We start from the raw sequence: 20117 nt of genomic DNA, 5'->3' as shown, positions 1-20117 counted from the left end.
CATAACATTTATATTCAAGATAGTTTTGTCAGTAAACTTTATAAGTAAAGTTTATTTGTAAACTTTGTCGTCAAGATTGTTTTAGTGTGTTGATTTTATAATGTCTGTAAGCATATGATTTTATTCCATTGTCTAATAAAAATCGTTTGTCATCGAAACATGACAATGACACTTTATTCAGCTCATAGCTTTCAAGTTGATGATGGTTGCTTCTAATTGTTTTCATTGTATGATACATTTGTTTTTTATCGAATAACGTTTGGTTGTAGTTTTCATGTTTGAAATTTCTTTGAATAATTCTTTTATTTCCTTTGGCTGTTTTATTATTTTGATCATTGTTTTTGATATAAGAATACATTTTACTTCGTAAGCCTATGAATTCAGTGATTGGAATTCCAGCAGCTTCATCTTTGAATTTTCCAATAACTTTCTTATTAGTTTTATCATAGAATTAACTATTTTCAGTATAATCACTGAAATCACATTTATTTTTGTCATTAAAAAAGTCTTGATACACATCATTAGTTTCAATGTCATAGGTGAGTGAATCTGTGTCTGTGAATAATAATTTTGCTCTATCATTATACTTAATTGTTTGATATAATTATAGTGAAAATCATACATTAATGTCTTTGAAATATCCAAAATACACATTCCAATATAAGCTGGTCTATTAAGAGTAAGAGATTCTTTTATTTTATGCACTGCTACTAAATTTTCATTGAATATTTTACTACTAACATAAGTTGGTTTAGCAGCCATCTGTTACTAATCTAACATCAACTCTTTTCCTTAAATTTTGATTGTTTTTCCATATACACTGTTGTTCATGAGTTTGAAGAAATCTTTTTCAAAAGCTTTTTTGGCATTTGTTCTTTTTTGAGTCAATATAAAGTCAATATACTCCTTCATCCACAGTGACTGATAAAACTCAAGTATTCTGTGAACTTTAGTGACTTTTAATCCGAGATCAGTGTATAATTGAAGGTTTCTATAATGAAGAACATATTTCTCTATGTTTTTTAGGGTTAAAATCAGTTTGTGAACAAGACCAGTTGATACATTGAATTTATTGGCTATTTCTTGACAATAATTAGATAGCATATTTTTTGTAACTTTGATTTTTTCGGGAGCAAGAGGATAATCATGCAAATCATTTAATTCTTTTGGATACTCAAGATCGACTTCCAATATCAATCCTTGAGTGCTGTCTTCTTTATACTTAGCTAAATCAAAATTAGTTATTTGTTTTTCTGTCATCCATTTGAAGCCACCTGTTGGTAAATAGTGATGATATACTTTGAAGGTGAATTTTTATCATATGTTTTCATGTGTTTATTATTTGCTTTTCTGTATCAGTTTGCAATATAACTAATTCCTCTTCTAAGACCTTTTTCTATGAATTGATACATATCAATATCAGTAATTTGTTCTAAGTTAATATCAGTCATTTTAAGCATAGCATCCCAACTCAAACCAGGGCTTGAAAAATTAATGAGAAGGATCAAGCTTGTCATATTTTAAACAAGTTTTTCCAAAGTTTTCAAAAACATCGGCTTACAACAAAATATCTGATTTTAGATATAAGCCGTGGTATTCACCAATGGTTTTTAAATTGAAGGTATTTCATACCTCTTTAGCATGATTGTATTGATAATCTGATATATTTTCATCATTTAATATGCTGTAAAAATCTTTTATTGTTGGCAATTCAGTTTCATTAAACTTTTCAAATGGATCCGTATAATCATAAGGATAAATTCCCTTTTGTTTCATAAACTGAAAATTATTTTTGAATACTTCTTTTGTGTATCGAAATGCTTCATCAGGTAAATTATTTGACAATTTTTCTAAGCTTGAACTCATGAATTGAAAACTGTCAATGAATGTCAAATGATGCCAAGCATAAAAGCCATATATTTTTCCATATTATTTATTTATTATAGCATTAATATTCATTTGACATTCTTCTCCTTTCTTATTTTTATATTTATGATTTTTAGCTATTTGTCCAATATTTTGCATTATAAAATGTGAATCATATCCACGTAAATTGTGAAATATAACTGGTATCTTATCAGTCACTCGGAAATTAAGATTACAGTCTTGATGAGCTGATCCCCCAAATGATCCAGCGATATGACAATGATCTCTAACCACAATATCTTTATTAATATATTTTTATTACAAATATGGCATGAATCAGCTTTTAAAAAGTTTTTCTCATCTTCTTTTGTCATTTTTAATGGCTTGTTGAATTTGCATTTAATAAATTTTTAATACAATATTTAACCTCTTCAAGCATTTTTTCCATAAATTTGTATACAGCATTTTCACCTCTATAAATCTGAACTGGTTTGCTGTATTTATCATAATAACAACATAAGACTTTATAACCATATGAACAGTCTGTATGCTTTTGATAAGCTTGAGTATATGATTTATTATTGTTAGGCTTACAAACACGTATTTTTTGTGTTATGGCTTCAAAATCAGCATATATTACAAATGGAACAGGCAACTGTTTATAAAAATTTGTAAATTTTACCTTTGAATCTTTTGAAGGCATTTTGATAGCTTGTTGACCATTAATTTCAATACAATTTTCTTTGTGATTAGTTAAAACTTGTTCAGAGGTGAAGCATTGCAAGCAATACATACAAAAGTGTTTTCTTTCGTTGTGTTTTGTTTGATTATATTATACATAAATTTATTGAAGTCTTTGATAAGTAAATAATGTGTTTGGTTTCTTCAGTAAGCAATAATAAATTCATACAAGTCATACTTTTCTTTTGTTACATAGATAGGATATGGTTTTTTATTTCCATAACCAAATACATTAATGTTGATCTTGTTCTGAGTTTCAATTATGTTGATCGATCTGTTTAATTGTTACAGGCAATTCAATATTTTTGTAATCTAGTTTTTCAATATATTCTTTCTCTGATTTTTTGTTTCGTTGCGGATCTTTATTTTATTGATTAAGATGACAAACGAAAGCATTCATTATTCTTGTTTTGTAAGTTTATCAATCCTTTTGCACTGTGTTGAAGTTTTTGTGGTAGTTTAATATAAGATGATCCTTTCATTGGTTGATATTTAACAATATTAAGGTAATTATTATCTAATGTATTGAATAAACCAACCAGATCCTTCAGAAATCCATTGACTTATAGTTTGTAATATTTAATCAAAACACATGGGAGACCAAACAGGTAGGAGTGAAAAATGGGTAATCGAGGAAAAAGAAAATCTGGTTACGCGCACGTATTAAAATAAGATGAGCAATAACCGATGACTGGACACCAATCAGCCCTTCAGTATCCTTCTTTCACACTCTAAGTAACTGACGATTGGACGTGAGTCAGGCCTTCAATATCCCTCCTGTCCAGGCCAAATTAACAGGTAAGGCAGTGAACACATTATTTTTGGCAAGTACATTTGCTAGTATTTTGAGCGGTTTTGAAGATTTCGAGTTCGCTGTTTACTGTGCCTCTCAATAGAAGGACAAGGGTGGAAGCTAATTTTTTGAACGGCTCCAGCACCCACCAATTTTTCCCCAGAAAATCGCATCACTCCGCTTTGATACTTCACTGGAGAATAGCTGAAAGATTAACGCTTCTTGTCATACATTGTACTTCTCGCTCATTCATCCAAACGTCCGGGAGCTCGCCCTCAAAGAAAATCAAAATCTCATACTTTCGGAGGGGTTGAGATGCGTAACACTTTTCACGCGTGCCAGCCAAGTGCCAGCCTCAAACGGTGCCCAATCAGGAACTTATGAGGCAATCAGCAGGCTGGCATACATGAAAAGTGTTACCCATGCGGAAAAAGGCCCCGTACCCGGCACTGTTAATAGACATTACTAGCAAAAGTACTTGCCAAAAAAAATTTGGTCACTGCCTTTCCTCTTAATTTGGCCTGGATGGGAGGGATATTGAAGGCCTGACTCACGTCCAATCGTCAGTTACTTCTCATTTTATTTTAATACATGCGCGTAATGAGATTTTCTTTTTTCTTAATTACCCGTCTTTCACCCTTACCTGTTTGGCCTCCCATGTCTTTCGATTATCCCTATAACTTTTACGAGATTACTGCGGACAAACCAGTAAAAAAAATCACCGCCCCTTTAGGAGCCAGCCACTAAAAAAATGACGAAGGTGGGAGTATTCAGTATGCAACCTTTTTTTACTTGCAAATTATACGTATTTTTTCAATGACGTCTACTTGCAGAATTTTATCAGTTTTAGTTGTGGTTCTTCCCAAAGTATTTTTTCTCTACTCTCAACAGGTGTTAGCAGGTATTAGAACAATGTTAGACGTGTCATAGGCAATTACAACAAATTGCACATTTCAAACAATGCACTGACCATCCTCCTTGGTAGGCAAATGTTACAACATACGTATGTAACCAAGGATGCAATTTTATTTGAAAAGAAACAACAAGAACGAAACATCACTTCTCATGCAACAATAATGATACAAAAACAGAGCATGAATGGAACAAAAGAAACCTTTCGTTACTTTGTGTGACATAAATATTTACCGGGTTTGAAGGTCAAAAGTTCAAGTTAACAACATCTTGTATATGAATGCCTCCAGCAAATGAGTTCACAATGAAACGGGTAACATTGGATAACATTATGGACTCAAACTTTGTGTAGCTCACTGAAGTGCAAGTACGTACTGCTTTAGGTAGCTTTCTTTCGGTAGGAACCAATCTATGTCTTTCATACCGCACAATTGACACACATTCAGTTTTCGTTTTTGAGCATATATATACTGATTTGGTTTGAAATTCTTTGAAATTCTGTTATATTTTTGCTCTACTACTACCTTTTAAAGGCGTGCTCTTGAAAGGAAACGGTCCGCTAAGTCCTACATGCATTTCAGTGAAACTGACACTGCGTGTGTTCTGTAATGTAAACAATTACCAAAATAATTCTCGATACCTTTCGCTTTACAGTGGAGTACATTTCTTGCACCTAAAATACTAACTTGTCGTGTGAATCACAATCTCTTTTGATAGAAAACTGAACATATTTAATATCGTATTAATTTCAGTTTTGAAATCATGATAGAAAAGTCACTTGCATAAAACAGTATGAATTAAAATGTGTTTGAATTGAGTGATATATAGTTCACTTGCGGAATTTTGCCCTCAAATACGATTTTCAGTCACTTTTAATACTTCTGAAGGATAACTTCGCATTTTTTAGAGCTTTCCAAGCTACAAGCCGAAAATTAGTCAGTTCGACGATTCTACATGAATAATTAGCATTGGTTTGCGTTCAAATTTCACGTCATTTATCTCGCTCAGGTTACAGTACAAACATTTCAGATATTTTCGGAGGGAAGCGTTCCGAGTTCAATTATACAACTTCACACAGTAAATGAATAATAGCAATATTTGAAGAATATGAAGTAAAAAAATTTAAGAATGAGGTACCAGGTACATTTTTATCGCATCAAATATCACCCATTTTCTGCCGCCATGTTATGCGGTCTTTGGGGATGTTCTTTAAAGAGCTTAGAAAATCACAATTTTAACATTTCAGTTAAAAGTATCGAAGTAGAAATGAACAAGAATGGTTCTTATTTTGTGTCAAGTTTGGTGCCAATTGAATTCATTTTAAGACTTCACCATTGCTTGGTTCTCGCAGCAAATTTTGGACATTTGTCAAACAGAAAACCGCACTTTAACCGCGTTTTCAAATTTTCGCAAATTTCTAAAAAAATACGAATTGCTGGAACCTTTAAAATGTGATATTTGAAAATAGTTCACTAAAGGGTATCTTTGAGCAAAATATGAGCTATCCGCCAAAATGGTCGTTGACGGGCGATTTTCGATTCTTACAGGCAGCTGTTCTTAATTGTTGACGTTTTTATCAATTTCTCTAATAAAGAAACACCCATATTTCGTATGTCAATGCTTGTATTTCCAGCTAAAATTTCACCAACAATCAATTCCAATTTTTTGATAAGCTGTTTTGGATCATTGAAAAATATAACATTTCCACCTCTTAGTTTTTTTAGAATTCCAAAACCTTTTATTGTTTTGACTTTATTTTCATAATGTTCAATATATGCATTCAATGTAACTCTTGCATTATCTATTCTTTTATTTTCCATTTGTCTTACAGCTGCCTTATAACCTTTTAATTGATTTCTTGTTAAAAATGTTTGGTGTCTAGCCAGGCATGTTAAAAATATAATAAAATATAATAAAATAGACAATAAAAACGAAACGTTTTTATTGTCTATTTTATTTTGAAAATGTTCTTTTGAAGTGCAACTTTATTAATACGCATCGTATACCATCAGGACGCCGTTAGATTTTTGCATTTTTCATCCCTGCTGAGGAAGGCAACAGTAGTTGCCGAAGCGTCCAACACAATATTTTAGCCAGTGTCAACCTTTTTATTATATTTTTTGATTTCTTGTTGTTTTAGCATCATTAGTAATGTTATTGAGATTTTTTTTTTTTTTTTTTGAGTCATTTCTGGTTGATTTAGTACCTTATCAACGGAATCATGATTTTGAATACCAAGATCATTCAATATCTCATTATCCAGATCTTCATTGTCTAATCCATAATCAACTTCATCTTCTTCTTCATATCCAGGAGGAAGATCTTGTGTTTCAGGAAAATACTGAGGATCAACAATAATTTTTTTTTTTCCTTCTAATATATCTTGCAATGATTCTTTATAGGTATAGGTGGCTTAGGAACAAGTTGCTTTTCTTGCTGTGGTAAAACAGTTTCATCAAATATATTATTATCATGATTCATGTGTTGAACTTCATCCTCGGTATCAATTCCATAACTAGGAACTTCACCTTTTTTCAATGCTCATCGTTTTGTTATTGGCATTTTTCAATTACTGGTCATAACATCATCAAGTTTTGTTGTTATTGGTTGAAACACCTTGGAAAAAGGTGCTTGGCTTGTTTTTTGACCAATATCATGCTGTATAATAGCATTTCGTACAGTATTAATTTTATCTCCTAATTCAGATTTACTTTTACTGCAAGTTCTTTCCACTTAAGTAAACTCATTTGTTATATTATTCGGTTACATAAAAATGGCAAATTGTATATAAAAGATAGCGTTTTACACATTGTTGAACACTGTGTTGTACATGGTGGTGAATATTATGTTATGAAATAATATACACATATGATATAAATGAGAATACCAAATTACGATTCAAATGATGATAATGTTAGTAATTATAAACAGTTATATGATTTTATGCCTGACCGATGCTTTGGTATGATTTTGGTCGGACCAAGCTCTTCAGGAAAGACAAACACACTGATGCATATGATTTACAATTTGCTTTATTATGACAAAATATATTTGTATGCAAAAAACTTGGAACAGTCAAAATATCAAAATATATTAAACATGTTCAGTCCAATAAGTAAGGATGTTGGTTATGATATTATTGAAGCGAGTAACGACCAAATTATACCAGTATCTGAATTAACAGATTATAACCAAAAGCTGGTTATATTTGATGATTTTGTTTGTGAAAAAAACCAAAAGCCATTGATTGATTATTTCATATGCGGAAGACAAAAATTGCTGTGTGATTTATTTGTCACAAAGCTATTATAAAACCCCAAAAGATATTAGACTTAATTGTAGTCATTTTTGTATTTATGAATTTCCAAGCAACAATGAAAAATCACGGATTTGCCAAGAAAATAATACTCCAAAAGAAGTATATGAAAAAGCAACAAAGGATCCATATAGCTTCATCTATATTGATAGCCACGAAAATTTACAAATAAGAACTTTAATGAACAAATATAATATACATCAATTATATAAATGAGTTATTCAAACGGTTTATTAGAATCAAAAGGTACAAAACTAATTGAAGGCAAACCAGGAGTTGGTTTTAAACTGACTAAAAATGGTGATTATGATATGGAAAATAGAAAATTAATTAATTTAAAACCAGGAACAGATGACAGTGATGCTTTGACAAAGAAGCAAATATATGATCATATTAAGCAAATGGAGGTGATTCAAGTAGTCCTTCTATAGACGTAACTGATTATTTGAAAAAAGATGGTTCAATTGGTATGATGGGCCATTTGCAAATGAATTATAATCGAATAGAAGACATTGGTAATCCAGGAGATGGAAAAAACAACCCTATTCCATACCAATATTTCAGTCAATGGTACATGAAATTTGATGATGATAATATTAAAATTGATGTAAAAAATCCAATTAATATGGGAAATAAAAAAATTAATGGGTTACAAGATCTTCTTCGTCACAAAGATGCAGCAACAAAATTTTACATTGATAACTCGATGGTATTAAAAGCAGATAAAACAGAGCTAAATAATTATATTTTAAAAAGTGGTTTGACAAACAATCTTGATATGAAAAACCTTAACATTAATAATGTGAAAGAAGCAACATCTGGTCATCAAGCCATCAATTTCACTCAATTAAACAGTGAGCTGAGTAACTATTTACATGAAACAGGCGGTACAATGAAAGGAGATATTGATCTAAAAGGAAACAGTATCTATGGTATTCAAAACACAGTAAATAAAACGTCTGTAAAAACAAAGACATCAACATGGGTGGAAATAAAATCGTGTCATATAGAAAACCAAATGATTTCAATGAACTCGTTAATAACTCATATGTAGATCAAAAAGTTTCACAGGCTTGACAGGCAGGTTTCACAGTGTTGATTTGTCTGATTACTTAAAAAAAGACTCATCTGGAAATCTCAGCCTCCATAACCAGAAAATAATCAATGTAAAAAAAGCGTCTCATAATTCTGATGGAGTCAATTTAGAACAATTAAACAATAGTGTTTCTGCTCTTTCACTTGCAGTTGATCAATTATATATTTTAAAAAATGGTAGTGCAGCTTTATTAGGAAATCTTAATCTTAATCGTCACAAGCTGGTAAATATGAGCTCACCTGTTAATAAAAATGACAGTGTAAATAAACTATATGTTGACCAAAAAATAGGCGAGAATCATATCAGCTCACGTTGTACAAATGTATTGAAATACATAACAGATAATGCTGGCGAATGTACTGCCGATTATGGTATTTCTAGTGTAAATTTAATTGATGATTTCGATGATATGCCCCACAAAATTGGAAAATAAGCATTTTCTTTTACTTTGCAAAAGTCTAATCAAAATTCACAATACAGAGGAAAATTTGATGTCAACCTCTTTAAATTAATAAGAGATAACTTTTCAAATAATTACACTTTAGCGCTTGAGTTTTATTTTTAAAAAACAGGGTTTACTGTTTATTCAAATGAATTTCTCTCCATGAACATCACATTGGAAGTTTTAAACATGATTATAGCAAAACAAGCAACAACAAAAGTATCAAATGAGTGTCACTACATAAGATCAATAGTTGCGGTTACACTCGCCTTTTCCCCGAGGTAACTTGTGGGTAATTGCCTTGGGCTGGGATCGGTTTGGGTTTCCGGTCAGGTTTAGTCCTCCGGTTACATTGCAAATTATTACCCAAGGTCAACTTTTGACTGACTAAAAGAACGTGGAGCCGCTTGTGGCGTGAACTGCAGAGGGATTGTTTGATTTTCAGGCAAACTTGAATAAATTGGATATGGAGCGTATGGTGTTGACGAATCTTGCTTCCAGTTTCTTTGGAATAAAAAACCATTGTATAACGACGCATCTCGTTCAGAACCGTCAGGTCTAAAGTTGCTGTGAAAAAATTAAAAAGAAAAAACATTACAAAACTTGCTGCACTAAAAGAAATCGAATTAATTTGCAAAGACAAGTACAATATACTCACTTTGAACCTCAAAAATTGACCATGTTTGATACCGCGTGTAATGAATTTGGTGTGTGCCAGGATATTTGCCGCAATTTCAGCGCAACACCACAAAAATATGTTCCCAGCAAATGCTGCGGTTTCCGGAATTAACTTTTTCTTCCACCCGATTGGTTGAACTACTCTTGTGGTTAGATAAACCAAGATGAAACCCTACGACTTGGTTCGGGAAATGTCATGAGTAATTCTTTTGTTCTTTTTGATGTATCCATAGTGATTCCCCATTGGCAGTTTCACTGTGGCAATAGAGGTTACACACAAAACACAGATTTCCCATGGGTAAAGTCTCACTTTCCCATGGGCAAAAGGTCTAATGGAACCGCAACGAATATTAACTCTTTACGGTTAGAAGACTTTATATTACTATAAAAGCTAATTATGACAATAATAGCCATTATCATTACCAGTGTATTTTGCATGTTATGGTATAAAAAATGCAGCACTATATAATCTTGACATTAGTATTTATGATTGGGAAGAAGCTTATGAAATATCGTCTGATGAAAAATTTACAATGCATATGCCAATTGATATGAATGGAAACGACATTTTAAAAACATCACATTATTTACACGGTTATCTAATAACCGATTTATCAGACAAAACTTTTATTATAAATGGAAGTAAAAGAGTCGTACTTCCTAGTGGGTCAATAATCAAACAAATTCAAATTTTATATAATTCTTTCAAATGTAATTATTGAAAACTAAACATTCAAACTTATTATGGGCTTCCATTAGTAACAAACGATTTTTTTGTATCAAGTCAAAAGCAAAAAGCAGACGTTTAATATGAATATAACATTACAGAACGGTCATTTTAGAGTCAAACTATTAAGCAGCAATGTGCCAAACGAACGAAGATTAAATATATTTATTAAAATAATATTATAATGACAGCTAATCAAAAAATATTTAATTTCAATCATATAAGCAAAAATCTATGAGATGAAAAAAATTAAAGAAATAAAAGATTTGTATAAATATTATCACAAAAAATTTTGGTGTTATAAAAATCATTTCAACATTACCAAAAAATGTATTTATCTACTAAGATTGGTTCAACTGCATTAGTAGTTATTGGTACAATTTCAGGTTCTGTAAGTCTTAATCCTATATTTCAGGATCCGATGTTCTTTTACAAACATATGCTACTGCAAAAAAATATGACAAAAAGGTTGAATCAACAAGATTTGCATACACTAGTTATTTTGATATCTTATCAGAACTTAGAAAAAGTTTAAGAATCAGTGTATTTAATGAATCAATCTTTTTTAACAAATGTTCTATCATGAACAATATTATAATTGATAATTGTGCAACTATTCCAGACAAAGTAATGAAAAAATATAACAAAAAATATAATTAAGTTTATCACCTATTAATGATTAAAAATTTTCCAATAATCCTCATAATATTTTAAAGTCTTCTTTGATTTACCGTAAAGACTCGCAGATAAGCCGCACTCGCAGATAAGCCGCACCACGACTTTAGCGACTCAAATTTTGGAAAAAAAGTTTTTCATGAAAAAAACTCGAAAGAAATCCAAAGTCGAGACCATGAAGTGTTCTGTCGTCATCCAAGGCCAACTCGCCAACAATGGATCTTACCCGTAATTTTAGCTCTTTAGTAGAATAAACATCATGTCCACCACTTATGACATATGATTGATATTATTCTGGTATTTGTTCACAGGTATTTCTCCATTCAAGGCAGTTTTTCCATAGAATTTTGCGTGTAAATTTGTTGTTTTCTTGCATGCACTGTGCGAAGCTGTGTAACCAGGCATATTATCGGACGATGGAAGACTGGACACCGAAATTTACAGCACCTTTCCCAAATGGTCTCGCAGATAAGCCGCACCTACGATTTTGATCGCAAATTTTTGGAAAAAAGGTGCGGCTTATCTGCGAGTCTTTACGGTACTAATCTGTATTACACAAGGTAAATTCCACACCTTAAAAAGTTTATGAGTTATAAATTTGATTGATATTATCCTTGTCCTGTCTTGGTTAACTTGATTTGAAACTGTGTTTATTAGATCAAATATCTGGCAAACACGGTTTATTATAGCTCTTGATATTGGTAAATTGTTTTTGAGTGCTATATCCAATAATACATTTTCAATATGGTATTTTCTTATATAGACTGACTTTCTCCTTATTTTATACATATTTTCATAAAAATCTATGTAATTATTTTTATCAAATTCATAATATATTATACCACAAATAGTACAAATCATTTGATAATCTATTTCAGATAGTTCTTGTCCACAAAAATGTGTTTTTTGATTATTTTTATCGTTTATTTCTTGTATTTTTACACCACAAAAGGGACATATTACATATTCTTTTAAAAATAATCTTTTGTTATGTAATTTTTGACAAATTATTATATAATATATACAGAAAAACATTTTTAAAAAAATATTATGGTTTAAAGTTTACTTATAAAGTTTACTGACAAAACTATCTTGAATATAAATGTTACGCTATGGTGATTTTTTCTTGTTTCATTTACTTATGCAAAATATTTAAACACACTTCATGCATCACCTATTATACAAAATGATTTCACAAATTTGAAACGTGTCACTGAAAAATTTCACAATTGTGAAGTAAAAATGTGAAGTTTGTGATTGGTTAAAAGTCATGGGGAACCCCTTTATTTAGATTTCAATTATGTCATGCTTTGTGATTTTTCCTTTTAATTGTGCAAATATTTAAACAAACTTCAACTTTACGGACAAAGTTTACTCATAAAGTTTATCGACAAAACAATCTTCAATATCATTGAAACACACTTCAATTTTTTTTAAACATATAGATTAATTTTTTAGTGAAAATTTTATTTCAATTTTTAACAAAACAGTAATTTTGAATCCCAAGGACAAATTTCAACACAAAATTTCAACGCAAAATCCCAAGGTCAAATTAAACGCAAAAATGAGCTCATAGCCCCAACCATTATACTACTTGATCAGGACACTCAAAGGAAACAGTCTAACAAAGACTATGTTTATAGAACGTTTTGGGCAAGGGATCAAGAGGTAAACAAAGAAGACACTGTTCTACTTGAGAAGAAGAAAGAAAATAAGCTGTCACCATCATATGAGAAGGAACCCTATGAAGTACAGTACAGCCCAAAAATAATGCACGCGCAAGAAGTGGCGCAAGTGTCTTGTGCCACAAGAACATGCAAGCGGTCAAAAGAAGTTAAATTGCGGTTTATCCGCAAGAACATTCAAAGCGCAAGAGGATAGAAAGCTTGCCGGAAGAATCCGCAAGAAGTTACGAACTTAACCGCAAGACGCAAAAAGCGCAAGAAGTTAGCGTGTTCAACCGCAAGAGTAGTCGGTGTTGCTTGTCTGAGGTGATTACGGATTATGTTTTCCAAAACATAAATCGCTTTCAAAAGGAAGGGATATAATAGTATGTTTCCTCTTGGGAAATATTCGATAGGCATGAGATCAGAACTCAATGTTTGGTCATCCCAATTTATCGCAGGCCGTATTTTAACACACTCGCTTAAAAGAAAGACCGGTGAACGTGAATGTTTCAAGCAATTTCATGTTTTAAGCAAATGTTCTGTGATATCTTCATCGGCAACAGAAAACTCGTGGTATCATAACAATAAATGATTCATTCCTGTTTGATATGATTATTTTTCAAAATGAATGCACATCACCAGGAAAAGATGAACAATAACAATAACTGTGTGCCCCCTTTTGTTTTGCATAACAACCATTACGCTGAAAACAAGTCGGTCACGCTTTTGTTACGTAATTCGTCGTGGCATACTTGTATTTATTTTTCCTTTCTTTTGGCTTTGTCAAGACGGAATGAATACAAAACAAGTTGCCCCTCAAATTGCCCTAGAGAATCTGCCTCTGTGGGACTCCAGGGCACATCAAACTTGACTCATGCTTATTTGTTTTTTTCTCGGTAAACGCGAACTGAGTAGAATTCAGAACCAACCTTAATTTAAGCAGATTAGTCGCATGAGGGTATTTCTCACCCGGAAAAAATGTAATCCAGCGACATCATATCCAGCTGATTGGAAAATATACATGAAGGCAGCTGATTTTTGAGTGTCTCGCGCGACTTATCGACAATTAGGGAGCTTAAGCACGCGCATTTTTGAGACATGGACGATAACCGGAAGTGAGTTGTTTTCCCTTTTAACTTGTCTTCACACAACCACGGTTACATTGCTAAGCATCTTTTATCCATTAGAAATGATTAGTATAAAATCTGAGAGACGCCACTGTTCTAACAGGGTAAAAAAAACGTAAAAAAAAGTAAACTAGCAACAATCACATTTCTGGGTTTAGGTGACGATCGTGAAATAAAGCCACGTGCTCGGGAGCAGACATCAAATGAAAATGGCGAGCTTGAAAAATTCAGTCTTGTGAGTCTGCTTTCACTGCATTTTCCTTGAGATATTTAAACAGGAAGGCAGAGGAAATTTCAACGATTCCGACAGGAATCAATTCTAGCTTCACATCTATGTGAATTTCACGGCAATGAATTCCTCAACATTCGCGGCGACAGTCCTACAAACGGTTTGCGTGGAAAAAGCCATTCTCATCACTACAGTGTACCTTGATAAACATTTCGTTGACTTGGATTTTTGGGTAGCAAAAGGGTTTCGTCTGATAATTATTTATTCTGATTGCTATCATGCGACTAGTCTTCGTGCAAACGTAGTAAAAAATCAACATCGTTATCACGTTTGTTTACATATGATACGTATAACTCCCGAGATTCGACCGTGCATAATGCCCGAAAATTTTTGTCTTGTTGCGAGTTTTGTATATCACCTTCTTTCTGAGATGTTGCCACAAAGAAGTTCTTGCGGTCAGGATTCTTTAACAGGAAGAAGTTCTTGCGGTGTCAACTTCTAACCACAAAGAAGTTCTTGTGCCTGGTAGGATTGTGGCGCAAGGAGCCGCAAGAGGTTGCCGGTTTGCGGACGCAAAAAGAAGTTCTTGCGCGTGCATTATTTTTGGGCTGTACTGTACTGTCTCGTTACGGAGACGAGGTGGTAGTACAGTCACCAGAGGGAGTTCAGTACAAGCGAAATCTTCAGCAGGTCAAACCGTTTCTAACACCAGACTGAGAAGACCGGGAAACTACATTACAGGCTGCTGAACCCCCAAATGAAACCAAAGCAACTGAGTTGCCACCTCTGGAGGAGGATTCTGTACCAATTGCAGAATCACCACCAGAAGTTGGTCCTTCTGTTGCTTCTCCAGCTGATAAACCTTTGAGGAGATCAGGAAGACTTGGTAGCTGCCCAAAACGGCTAAATGATTATGTTTTATACTAAACTGGGACAACTTTAGACTATCAAAGAACATGTTTTTATATTGGACTGTAGGCGTTAAAGTGGATGAAAGTGTTAGTACATCCGGGAATGTAAAACAATGAGTATGAATTGTGTGGGTGTTCCTTGCCGGATTAAAGAGATTGTTTAGACCTTTGTGCCTCGCCTAAGTGGCTGTGATATCCTACAGACACTTTGCAAAAGCTCATTGAAATCTGTGTACATCTTTTTTTAACTAATAATAATAATAACAATAACAATAACAATAATAATAATAATAATAATAATATAATGTTTAAGAGAAAAATAAGTCTTGCAGCCTGTGGGTGGAATTACATTTGTTAAAAGGAAGCATTATACATATAGGACTGAAAACTATAATTAAACAATAAGACGGTATATACAAACAAGTAAAATTTGACAAATTGATTATTTGAGATCTGGTAGCATTATACATAAGGCACGCTTTTGGATATGTTCAATATTGTCAGATAAATAATGCGGAATATTATGATGGAAACTTGACAAGCGTATTCTAAGATTGATCTTAGGCAGCTACAATAGAACTGGACTAATGATACAATGTCTACATGTGCACATTTTAGTTGTTTGATTAGATATAGTCGTCTTGAAGCCTCAGTAGTTATGTTTTCTATAATATGTGCGTTCCATTTGAGATTGTCACTTTTCCACTTTTCCACTTTTACTTCAAACTTCCGTGTGCATCTAATTAGGGGCATTTTTGAACATATGTTTGTAAAGAGCACAGGATGTAGACCCTGGTGTAGTGGCTGACCTTGTTCTGGTCAGGAGCAACAATAATATTGGATGACTGCTTGAGAGAAATCTGGCCCAAATGTCCCTGAAAGTATTGTAATTTATTTGTGAAAAGCTTTGAGAGGAGTGACTTATAACAATTTACATCTGCAACTATTCTGTACAGCAACTTAAAAAAGTGAAGAACATGGCAGACAAAAAATGTAATTCACTAAGATGTGTACAATAAAGATGGCAGCAAAAATTGAGATGAATGTGACTCCTAAAAAACACCTGTTAAGAAGTTGTTAATTGTATCATTCTCCGCTATCAACTTGCTATTTCTACTTTGATGTGCACCACCACAGTAAGCATCTGGTTATGTTCTCAAAGCTTAATTAGGCTTTTTTTCTGTTAGGTTCACCCTTGTGGAAGGTACAGACATAACACTGTGGTATTCATCCTTGGTAAAGAGCATGGATTAACAAATCTTTTCAGTGAGTTAACATTTCTGTTGACGTAAGAAAAACAATGGTCACCAACAAATTATTCTTTGGTCTTTGTGTTAATGGGCCTGGCTAGCCTCGCTAACATGTGTAAAATTGAAAGAGTTTTGGCTGTAAAATGAGGCTAGTCATACTAATTTTCAATAATTTATTGGTGGCCATTTTGCATTCAGTCTATATTGATTTATTTCTGATCCTAAGTAAGTAACAAGATTATTAACCCAAATTGCACCTCCTCAGATATTGCCTTTCTGGTTTTCTCATTGGTTCATTCAATCTCGGCTATCAGCTCATATACTGTATGACGTAACATGGAAACTGATTGTGTCGAGATTTGCCAAGCTGAAAACTGATTGGCTTTAACTTCCAAGTGGAAGCCTTCAGAATTTAATGAAAATTTAATTAAACAATCATTCCATTCACGCTTGTTGGATATGAGAGTGGTTATAGCCAATGCGGTGCTATGTGCCTCATTGGCCATTCACTGTAGCTCATGGAATAATTGTTAAATAATATTGGTGAATGGAGGTTTTATAGAATTTGAAACCTCAAAATATTTTTCTAAATGCTATCAGTTTCGTTTAGTCTTCATGATCTGTGTCAATTTCCAAGAAAGGGACTTCATTAATGATGGACTCCTCATTTTTTTATTAATGATATGTGTGAAAAATGTATCCATTCTGATTACCTAAGAGAATACGAATTTGCAGTGCAAGTGCAATTTTGTTTGTGCTGATACATTGAACAGTCTTGGGCTCATTCATTTAAGGACAATCGTGCCCAAAACGTTCCCACACACAGATTTTTTTCAAACTTGCCACGCAGAAAGGTAATAATCTACTTTTGCCAAAAAGGCAAAAAATATGGGGGGTCACCGTGCTCGTTTTCGAGTTCATGAGGTGCACTTTTAAAGCTTGCATTATTTTCAGATGATCTTAGCTTACAACTGTCAGCAATAAAAAAGCTACGTTAGTGAAACTTAGATCAGGTAAACGTACTCAATTCAACATAACTAGTATATAACTAAACAAACTTTTGCAGCTGATGTCTTTTTCTGAGATGAAATAGACCTTGAAAAACGACACAAGAACATAAAAGGCAAAATATTTGTAACTTCTCACATACAGATTTTTTTTGTTTTTTGTTAAAATGCACAAAATCAGGAAAGAAAGTGATCCATGGGAAGAAAAATGAGGTTCACCGAGCATTCAAGAGAGTAAAATCGCTATAAAGTTTTCAAAGCGATTGTCTATTCGCACTGTCACGCCATTGTGTGACATTTCCGAGAAGACCTGGGTCCACAGCTATCCCATAATGCCACATGCTTTCACGTTCCATTCGTGTGTAAAATGTTTGCACCTTTAGCATCGTGTTTACTTTCGTGGTCCGCAACGCACAACGTGTGCGTGACGTGTGCGAAAAAATGTGCAGTAGCAATTGGCGTGAATGTCCTTAAAATCATTTAATTAGTGGAAGAAATTAGAGGCCTTTCCTATCTAAGAACTTATGAACACTATTATTTTTTTTACCACAGCTATTCACAGAATTGATCGTCTTACTTCTGGAGTTCTTATGTTTGCAAGGTTTGTGTCACATCAAATAGTTTCAAGGTGTATTGTTGATGCATGTTCAATATAATTAACGATTTACTGGAGTACTGTGTGAAAGCTTGAGCAAAGAAATTTTATTTTTTTAAATTGCCTACACTGGGTATTTTTTAGTGAACGAGGCAGCTCTCTAAACAGGAGAACACATTTTTCTTCGAAATGCAAGGGATTGTGGTAAAAGGCGCAATGAATTGTGGTTATGCGTGAATGGAGGAATTAAGATGCGTGGTGTGATCTGCTCTGCACTGTAAGTGCATTACACACTATGTCACCGAGTTGTAAGAGTATAAGGGCCTGTTTACACGGAGATAGGGTCACCCTACTAGTAGGGTGACCCTCCTGTATTGTTTTTCCTGGTTGTGTTAACATGTCAGGTACGGTCACCGTGGGGGTAGGATTATCCTATCAATTAGGTAGGGTTACACTTTTTGTTTACTTAAGCCATGTAAATGCTCAAGGTAGGGTGACCCTAGACGTCTACCTTGTGACGTCTACCTATATTGTGTTCTCTTAGGGCTACATATTACGCAAAGACAACTTGATTCTCCTGGAAGACAAAATGCAGCTCAAGTGACAGTATGGAATAAAGCGCTGTGTTACAGCACTACCACACGTGCACAATGCATGGCAATTTTTTTTCTCTTGTCGTGATAGCTTCACTGTTATGTAACTAGAAAATGAATTCGAAATCGGTCAATGAAAAAGGTTAAGAACTTGCAGGAATGTTGTAGGAAACAAATCTTTGAACCACCTCTCCAATTTTCAGGTCTGTGCGATACATCGTTTCTGAGTTACTTGTCGAAGCATTTCACGCACCTTTTCAGCTGATTATAGAGTTGTATGGAGACAACATGTGGTCCACCAATATGGCGGCCGGTAATCAACGAAAACATCTGTTGTTCACTTTGCGATGTCATGAAAGCGCTTCCTTTTTGCTCATGAGATAAAATACATGTATGAACGCACCTACTCATGTTTTTGAAAGGCTCGAGCTGCTGAGAGTACAGATATACATTTTTTTTCCAACCAAATAGCTTTGTATCATGGTGTCACGCAAGGTGACAATTCGGAAATTTAAAATGATATATTTCCGAAAGGCGTTACGGAACTGAAAAGTTAAAAAAATATTTATTTCTAGGTCATCTTCAACCTCCATTACATAGAAATTCAGACAACCTTGCGAATTTGATTTTAGAATTTGATGACGTTACTGTGAAAACCACGTATTGTTTTCTTTCTTCTCTCGAAAGGTCCAGTAGGGGTCCACAAGACCTTTTAAAATCTCCCTTCAATTCCACACATGAACCGCCGTTAAATTGCCGCAAGCATAATTTAACGTCTCTCTTCCCCTCTGCAGCATTTCTACCATTTAGGTAAACTAGTCTATTGTTTTTAAATTTTTGCTTATCTTCTTGCATACTGTTCGTCAAAAGTAGTAATATTCAACTTCCTGTAAGAAATACAATTTTCACTTTATCTCATCAGAACACTGGCCAAAGCTCAGGAACTTGAGAGTCAAGTCAGAAACAGAGAAATTGAAAAGGAATATATTTGTAGAGTACAAGGTGAATTTCCAAGGTAAATAGAAAATTACAAAGATGAGTCAAAAAAGTCAAAATGCGCAAGTAAGATGAGATGCAGTCTCATCGCCTTTGCCCTGCAAGTCTCCTTTGATTTTCCTAGTTAAGTCGGAAAGAGGATGAAAATGTAGTGGGTATCAGTGACCACAAAACCACAAAATGAAAACAAACAGTCCAGATATTTTCGAACAACTCTGGCAAGCACCCGGCAACCAAAAAAATTCTTGGAATCTCAAGACAGGCCGTACTTTTAAATTGCCATTTCAATTTTTACTGACGAATTTGTAAGTTTCTTGCAGACAAGTTTCTGTAACCAACATACGGAGGAAACACTCATGGGAATTAAGACAGTTAAAACTTGCCACGCTGTTGTAAATATTCAATGCGTGAAATGATACATGAAATGAATCATGTGGAACTGCGGATATGAAGTCACGGGTTCAAAACCTGTTGAAGTCCTGAATTTTTCAGGATC

General features: G+C 33.5%; 1 protein-coding gene across 2 annotated transcripts in view; it reads left to right on the top strand.

Moving 5' to 3' along the window:
• The window catches only part of LOC137999224 (pseudouridylate synthase RPUSD2-like), a 136091-nt gene that overhangs the window by 83603 nt on the left and 32371 nt on the right, over positions 1-20117 (top strand). For both annotated transcript variants that reach the window (XM_068845068.1, XM_068845075.1), the window contains exons 7-9: positions 16368-16446; positions 17990-18038; positions 19548-19640. In XM_068845068.1, coding sequence (XP_068701169.1) covers positions 16368-16446; positions 17990-18038; positions 19548-19640 — 221 coding nt within the window. The remainder of the gene's footprint in view (positions 1-16367; positions 16447-17989; positions 18039-19547; positions 19641-20117) is intronic.

Source organism: Montipora foliosa, chromosome 1, assembly GCF_036669935.1.
Source record: "Montipora foliosa isolate CH-2021 chromosome 1, ASM3666993v2, whole genome shotgun sequence".
NCBI classification, from domain to species: domain Eukaryota; kingdom Metazoa; phylum Cnidaria; class Anthozoa; order Scleractinia; family Acroporidae; genus Montipora; species Montipora foliosa.
Note: the sequence above shows the minus strand (reverse complement) of the source record. Positions and strands in the feature narration are given on the sequence as shown.